This window comes from Lycium barbarum, chromosome 5, assembly GCF_019175385.1.
Source record: "Lycium barbarum isolate Lr01 chromosome 5, ASM1917538v2, whole genome shotgun sequence".
NCBI lineage: Eukaryota > Viridiplantae > Streptophyta > Magnoliopsida > Solanales > Solanaceae > Lycium > Lycium barbarum.
In genome coordinates this window covers 134529225-134537805 of record NC_083341.1, presented here as the reverse complement: position 1 = coordinate 134537805, position 8581 = coordinate 134529225, and the positions used below count along the sequence as shown (strand labels likewise).

Below are 8581 nucleotides of genomic sequence, written 5' to 3'. Positions count from 1 at the left end.
TGACTCCGAGTCTGCTTGTCCTTAAAATGGACCGACAATTCGAGCAAAAGTCATAACAAACATTCAAACAAAAGAATAAAGAAAATCAAGAAAAATGCATGTTCCATTTATACAACGGTTTTTACACCGGAAACCCCCTACAAAGGCAAAAAAAAAGAGGCTAAGTACAGGCCCTAGTCTATTCGGTATGGCTGGATCCGGAGTGTTCGGACACTGTCCGCTCGGAGTCGTCGGAGTCAGTATTAAGGGCTCTCTTAGCTTCTTCCTCGACCCTTTTAGCTTCGAGTATCAAGGCCGGAAGATCCGCAAAGCCATGCCCGACTTGTTCAAGGGTGATCCTCCGAGACTTCCACCGTTCATACTCCACAGCAATCGTAGTATGAGCCTCGGCAGCCTTCACACTCCTAAGGGCTTCTGCCAACTCGGCCTCAGCCTGGGCTAGTTTTGCCACCAGTTCATCCCGTTCTTCCTCGAAGACCCTTTGGACTTGAGTGGTCAACTCGAGCTCGGCCTTGAGAAGGTCATTAGCATCGGCCATCTCCTCGAGTTCGGTTTTCAGCTCATCACATATTCGGGTCCTGTCCTCTGCTTTCTGCTCAAACACCCTCATCCGCTCTTTGTACTTGGCACTCTCAGATTCGAGCAGCCGATGCCTTTCGGCCATGCTCACGGCATCAGACTTGATCGAGTCTAGCTCCCCCCGGAGTTGAGTGATAGTGGTTTCGATCTCACCAAGCCTTGAGGAAAAGCGAGCGTTGTCCTGGCTAAGGCCGACCTTGTCTGCTTCTAGAAGTCGGTTCTTTTCAACTATCTCGGCCAACTCATTCTTTAATCAAAGGTTTTTGGCCTTCGTCGCGTCGAGCTCGGATTGAAGGTTGGAAAGAGTAACTGCTCGGTTCAATTCATCCTCCTTCACCCGCAAAAGGTGTTGGAACTTCTCCGTTTCTTGACCTTGGGCGTCCAGCTGGCCCTTGAGATCGTTAACCTCTTGCTGAGCGCGGACGAAGGCTTCGTTGACAAGCACCACACTCTGTAAAAGAAGCAAGTTAAAACTCGGATAAACGAGAAACTAAAATTCTCGATGAATTATGCAAGAATGGCTGACAAACTTACTCGATTGCCCGCGTGCATGCCCTCGTTAATGAGACACTGCCAGGGGACTCCGCTCATCTTCCATTTGTCCGAGTCCGAAACAAGGGGCCTCATGTAGCTTACCACACCCATCGGACGAGACAAAAAGCTACAGTCCTCGGGAACAGTGATCACAGCCGATCTTGTCCTCCGAGGTTCCACACTCAGGGCCGGAAAGATGCGCACCAAGATATCCCTAGCACCGATCTCGGTGGACCGGCTAGCCGCCTTCGTGACCCGAGGAATAGAGAGATGTCCAAAATCGGCAGCTTCCCCTGTAGCAGGAGGAGTATCCGAGAACATGTCATCAAAATCATCCGACCTTGAAGCTGGAGTTGGAGAACTTGAAGCGGCCTCAGCAACTTCGACAAAGGCAGGGATCTCGGAAGTTGTAGCAGCTCATAGCCGGGCGGTGGACCAACATCTGTTGGAACTTCAGTCTCGGGGACCGGCTCAGCCCTTTGACCGGCTTCGGCAGCTGGTGCCTTCCCGGATCTTCTTGTCCTTTGTAGGGGGGTTTCTTCGTATGAAGCATCACCCGAAATATCAACGAATTCAATCGACCTTAGAGGAGTCGGGTAATGAATTTCTTCCCCACCTGTGTGTAATGCCGGAGCTGAAGTTCCTTCCCGGGCTGAAGGAAGTGATGAAATGGTGGTACCCTCCTCCGGAATAGAAGCAACGGAAGGGGCCACACCGATCCTCCGAACGAGGAGCTCGGGCTCTGTTTCATCTCTTAAAGTCCGAACGACGCTCCTCGCCTTCTTCTTCGGTTTCTGCCCTTTGTCCGAGGGCTTTTTCCTCTTGTTGGCGGCAGCAATGATACGGGATGTACCCGCTGAATCGAACTCGGGTGCCAACGTAGCGGGTTCAGCTAATGACTCCGGTCTTGGGTCCACCGAGCCCTTGGGTAAACCTGAAAGCCGAAGATGTTACAAAATGAGAGGTAGGAAATGCAATGAATACCGATAAAAGCAAAGTATTACCGTGGTTTTGAGCGACCCATCGGCCACGCGACAAGAGTCCCCATGTCCGAGATTCGTGGGTATGTTGGCCGAGGAGAGCACTAACCCATTCGTTGATGTTCCGGTCAGCCGGAGGTATCCAACCCACGACTGGTATAAAGAAGAGAACAAGTAGTGAGAATGTGAAGGGACTAGTGTTTGACAAAGCATTCAAAAGCAATTATTAAAAGAACTGGACTTACGATTATCATTCCACCTCTCCGGAAAGGGTATGTAGTTGGCCGGAATGATGTCTGTGGTCCTCACCCAGACGTAACGCTCCAACCAGCCCCAGTCTCTATCTACGTCCATTTTCGAAAAAATTGGATTCCGGCTTCGCTTAGCGAGTTTTATTACACCACCACGGAACAACCTCGGGGAGTATAACCGTATGAAGTGAGCCAGCATGAACTCCTTTTTCGTATTATTGGCCAACAGCCGGAGGCAGGCCACGCTCCTCCAGACAATCGGAACAATATGGGCCAGGGTTACATTGTAAGTCCGGCACATATCTAAAATGACCAGATCGATCGGGGGGTCGAACTTGAGGGTGAAAGGATAAGTGTAAACGTATAAGTATCCCTCCCTATGGTCGGTGACTAAGTCGTCTGGTCCAGGGGCAAAAACTTGAACCGGACGGTTATCCCATCCGCAATCAGCCCGGACTAAATCGAGTTTCTCCTCAGTAATGGACGAGGGATACCGTCTTACATCAAACCCTCTATCGGAAATCAGAGAAGGTTTCTCAACCTCGAAATCTTTGTTATAGTTAGGTTTGGCCGGTACAATTTCCAAAGCAGTGTGTTCGAAGACGATCTTCCCCTTGGGTTAAGAAGTTGGTTTGGTTCCTTGAGAAGAAACCGAGAGAACATCATGGGAGGTGGTTTCGGTGTTAGCAGACATTTGGAGGTTATGAAAAAAGGGATTTGGCAAATTCGAAGGGGAAGTTAAAAAATAAGAGTGAGGGAACAGTCAAGAAAGAATTCAAAATGGTAAAGAGTAAAGAGAAGAAACAGCAACACACTCTAAGCAAAAACAGCTAGTGAAGAAGTTGGCAGAGCTGTTTCCTTTCATGCAATATAAGCAATGAATCAAAGGGGATAAACGGTTGAATCAGCAACAAAATTGAGATGGATGATGATTAGAGGTGATGAAATGAAGAGAGAATAAGGTGAAGAAGTGAAGAAATAAAATGGTGGAGAAATGAAATGAAGGCGTGAAATGGAAAAATGAAGAAATGGAAGGCATTATATAGATATGGGGTCGAGGCGGTTATAGATCCCAGCCAACCGGGCAATGCCACGTGTCCCATAATTACTGAGAAATGACTTGAAACGGTGTGCGTTACGGCGGCTGTCAGTGCTGACCACCCGGGATGAGACACGTGGCCGATAACGGAGGGACGTGATGCAGCTGTTCCCGCCAAAATGAAAAGATAATAACAAACAAATGGAGCCACCGGTTTCTTGATTCATCCACTTCCCGTTACTCCGATAAAACATCGGTCCGGAAAGTGTGGGGACTATCTGTATACGGTAAAATCGGATATATGCTAGACCGGTGAGACCGGAAACCGAGGGAAGAAAGAAACAAGCACGAGCATGAAGACTTTCTTTCAGGACCGAAAGAGTGCTTGATCCGAAGAAAGCAAAGGAAATCATTTGGTCCGGTTTCTTCATAGCCGAGTTGATCGTGGCCGTTGGCCCGGTTGATCGTGGCCGTTGATCCGGATGATCCGTTACACAATTGCCACGCGTCAAGATCGTTCTGCCACATTGTACTGCCAATCATACGGGTGTCAGACCGTACGACCAACCTTATCCTTTTAGGGTTTTTCTTTATTCAAAAGGACTTTATATTGTATAAGGCCCATGAGGCAAAACTATAAATAGGGGCCATTATCCTACTTTGAAGGGTTGGCTTCTTGAGATCTAGCATATTGTAATAGCAAAATATATAAAATCTCTCCCTCTCATTCTCTGATTTTGGTCCGGATTTATTGTGTTCTTTAGCTTTATTCAATCAAACAATACTCAATACATTATTTAATACATACATTTAGTGTAAACCATCGATTATTATTCACTTGCTCATAGCAAATCTAAGTCCATTTTCTCCCAATCAAATAGACTAAAGCTCAACCACATATCCTATATCCCATTCACAAATTCAATTGATTACTTAAATTCAGGGTAAACAGGCATAAATATTATCTTTGTATTTCCTTGCCTTTTGATTTCTTGTTACTTTTGCTGTCTCTTGTACTTTGATTACAATATTAGATTGCTACATTTATTGTCAATTATCTTCATATTGCTTATTTGTATTGTTTTGCCATGACTCTTTTACTTTTATCAATTCTTGTCTGACTCTTTTGTCCTGTTTATCTTTCGAAAACAGTTTCCCTACCTCCTAAGATTAGGACAAGGTCTCCGTACACTCTAATCTCTTCAGACACACTTGTGAGAATACACTAGGTATGTTATTGTCACGTTGTATGCTTACATATAGCTAACTGCGCATGTGTGAGCTAGTTCACATTGGCGGTTACAAGCCCAAACAAAGAAGAGGTGGCGGTAGATTCACCACTAACATTAAATTTATCAATATGAATCGTTATATCATAGGTCCACTTTAAGCACCTGTTAGGTCAGCATCAGAATGTGATTGAAATTTATCAGCATAATTATTAGTATATGTGATTGCAAAAATAAAAATATTATTGGCATAATCCTTTTTATTCTGTTATTTTCAACTCTTCCAATATTGTTTTTTCTTACATTTACACATTATTGACTTACAGTTATAGAGCCAAAAAAGGGGGAAAAAAAATAAAAATCACACGATAATAAGACGAGAAACAAGAAATTGTCCCACATATCTTCACCCCACTGCACTGATAAATACATTACATTTTACATTATACTAAAAGCTTCTTTTTCCTTCTTTCTTTTGTTTGTTTTTCCCTAAGTATAAGAAAATATTAATCTATTTTCCCAACGTCTTTCTTGCTTAGCTAAAATCAACTTTACTCTTTTTTCAATACACACACACAGAGTACCCCTTTTTCTTCTTTCCACTGTTCTCACTGTCAAAGCTAAGCTTTCACACTCTTTTTCTCTCTTTCTTTCTCTTAAACTCCATTAGTTAGCTTTCTCTGTACTATCTTCTTGGTTTTCTGGTGTACAAAGGTAAAGTCTTTAAGACCCTTTTTCATTTTTCTTGTTTCTTTTTTTGTTTGTTTCATCAATTTGGTGGTAAAAATGCAATCTTTTTTGTGTTTGAGCATTTTCTTGCTTAGCTGAAAATCTGTATTTTCTTGGTTTTCTAGTGTACAAAAGTTATATCTTTGAGATCCCTTTTTCCCATTTTCTTGTTAGTAAAAATGCAATCTTTTTTGTGTTTTTGCATTTTCTTGGTTTTGTGCAGTTGTTGTGTTTTAGTGAGTACTTTGAATGATGAAGGGATAGCTCTTTGGTCATTCAAAAAGGGTATTAGACAAGACCCTTTAGGGTCACTAAATAATTGGAATTATTCTGATGAAACCCCTTGTTCTTGGAATGGTATTGCATGCAAAGACTTAAAAGTTATATCTGTTAGTATACCAAAAAAGAAACTCACTGGGTTTCTTTCTACTAGTCTTGGATCTCTTACTGAACTTAGACATGTTAATTTAAGGAGTAATTTCTTTTCTGGTAGTTTACCTGTTGAGCTTTTTGAAGTTCAAGGATTACAAAGTTTGGTTCTTTATGGGAATTTATTCTCTGGGGGTATACCTTATGAAGTTGGAAAGCTAAATTACCTTCAAACTTTGGATTTATCACAAAATTTCTTGAATGGGTCTGTTCCTATAACATTGCTTCAGTGTAAGAGATTGAAGGTTCTTGATTTAAGTCAAAACAATTTTACTGGTTTTTTACCAGAGGGGTTTGGGGGTAATTTGTCTGCTTTGGAGACACTTAATCTTGCATCCAACAAATTTGATGGTCCAATTCCTAGCGACTTGGGAAATTTGTCTAAATTGCAAGGAACTGTTGATTTGTCTCATAATATGTTTAATGGTTCGATTCCGCCTAGTCTTGGTAATCTACCAGAGAAAGTGTATATTGATTTGACTCATAACAATTTGAGTGGTCCAATTCCACAAAATGGTGCTCTAATTAACAGAGGACCTACTGCTTTTATTGGAAATCCCGGGCTTTGCGGGCCTCCGTTGAAAAACCCTTGTTCCGCACAAAGTGAGGCAAGTTCACCGTCCTCGGAACCTTTTTTGCCTAATAATATACCTCCGTTGGACGTTGCTGGAGGTAACGGGAGTGCTAGAGGTTTAAGTAGAGGTGCTGTAATTGCGATAATCGTGGGGGACGTGGTTGGAATTTGTGTTATTGGGTTGTTATTCTCATATTGCTATTCGAGAATCTGTGCGTGTGGGAGGAAAAAGGATGAATCTGGCTTTGGTTTTCAGAAGGGGCGAGGGAAAGGAAGAAAAGAGTGTTTATGTTTTAGGAAGGATGAATCGGAGACGTTATCAGAAAACGTCGAACAATATGATTTAGTGGCACTAGATAATCAAGTGGTGTTCGATCTTGATGAACTTCTTAAGGCATCTGCCTTTGTCCTTGGTAAAAGTGGTATTGGCATTGTGTACAAAGTTGTGCTTGAAGATGGACTTAACTTGGCTGTGAGGAGACTAGGTGAGGGTGGTTCCCAAAGATTTAAGGAATTCCAGACGGAGGTGGAAGCAATTGGAAAACTCAGACATCAAAATATTGTGACTCTTCGTGCCTATTATTGGTCTGTCGATGAGAAGCTACTGATATATGACCTCATTCCAAATGGAAACCTTGGCGCTGCAATTCATGGTAAGCTTCAAACTTCGACCGTTGCTTTCTTGTTTTGTCGGTCATATTTCTTTGGAAAGGGGCCAAAAATACCCCTGAACTATTCGAAATAGGTCAACTTTACCCTACGTTACGTTTCTGGCTAAAAAATGCCCTCACCATTAGCTGGTTGACTAACGGTAAGGGCATTTTACATATTTTGAATAGTTCAAGGGTACTTTTAGCCTTTTTCGTTTTTTCTTTAATTTTTGTAGTCTGTTTTGTGCTTTCATGATTATTAATTTGTTAACTTGTCTTTAGGGAAACCTGGTATGGTGTCATTTACACCTCTTTCGTGGTCCATTCGACTGAAAATAATGAAGGGAACTGCAAAAGGTTTGGTCTATTTACATGAGTATAGTCCTAAGAAATATGTTCATGGTGATCTAAAGCCATCTAATATATTGCTTGGGCACGATATGGAACCCAAAATCTCCGACTTTGGACTTGGTCGTCTTGCTAATATAGCTGGAGCATCCCCTGCTTTGCAATCCAACCGCCAGCTGGCTTCACAACAAAGTAAGCAAAGCAGTGCACCATCGGAGTCGGGGACAGTTACGTCGACTACGACTTCCGGTTCTTGTTACCAAGCTCCCGAGGCGTTGAAAGTGGTGAAACCATCACAGAAATGGGATGTTTACTCTTACGGAGTGATCTTGTTGGAAATGATTACAGGAAGAACCCCGATTATCCAAGTAGGTCCTACAGAAATGGATCTTGTGAACTGGATTCACTGGTGCATCGAAGAGAAGAAGCCACTTTCGGATGTATTGGACCCGTATTTAGCTCAAGATGCTGATAAAGAAGAGGAAATGATTGCAGTTTTGAAGATTGCAATGGCGTGTGTTCACAGCAGCCCGGAGAGGAGACCTTCGATGAGGCACATATCCGATGCATTAGAAAGACTGCCAGCTTCCTCTGAATGAAATATCGAATAATGCCCGTGTATCATTTCAACTAACTGATATTATGGAAATGGATCACTGCTTGGAGCGAAGAGACGACGGTGCAAAAGTATTTATTGACTAACAGTAGTAATCCTCACTTGTTTGTGAAGGAAAGTCTTCTTGAAGAGCATGCCAAAAAAGATTGTTTCTCTTTCTTGTTTGTTAATTCTTAAGAATATTGGGTTCTTGCTTTAATTGCAGGCTTTTTGTTGTGTATTTGTTGTACCTTTAATTGATCAAGAACATAGATTATTGTTCTCTCTTTATTGCTACTATCCATCTTTGTTTTTCAATTTGAGTGTGTAAATAACAATTGTTGTCAAAACAATAAAGAACTGATATAGCTATAACTACATTGGTGCTATTTTTGTCAATATTCTTTGTCAGTAACTCAAATTCTTTTAACAAAGGGATTAATGTCCTCTAGTGCTAATAAATGCATCTTGGTGACAGCTGCATGATTGACAGTTCTGTGTTTTTAACTTGAGACAAAGCTTCTTGGCTGCTTGCTTATGGTAACTTTCATCAAAAACACTGAGCAGATAGGACCTACTTGATTATTAATTGTATGATTTGAGTTTCGAGGAAGGCCGGATCATGTAGATTTTTTATGCGCAGT

The 8581-nt window shown here is 42.2% G+C and overlaps 1 protein-coding gene across 1 annotated transcript; it reads left to right on the top strand.

The window, feature by feature from the left end:
• Nucleotides 1-5096: 5096 nt before the first annotated feature.
• LOC132641691 (receptor protein kinase-like protein ZAR1) lies at nt 5097-8237 on the top strand. The gene is made up of 2 exons (XM_060358770.1): nt 5097-6997; nt 7277-8237. The coding sequence occupies exons 1-2, from the start codon at nt 5521-5523 to the stop codon at nt 7939-7941; spliced, it is 2142 nt and encodes a 713-aa protein (XP_060214753.1). The 5' UTR covers nt 5097-5520; the 3' UTR covers nt 7942-8237.
• Nucleotides 8238-8581: the final 344 nt, after the last annotated feature.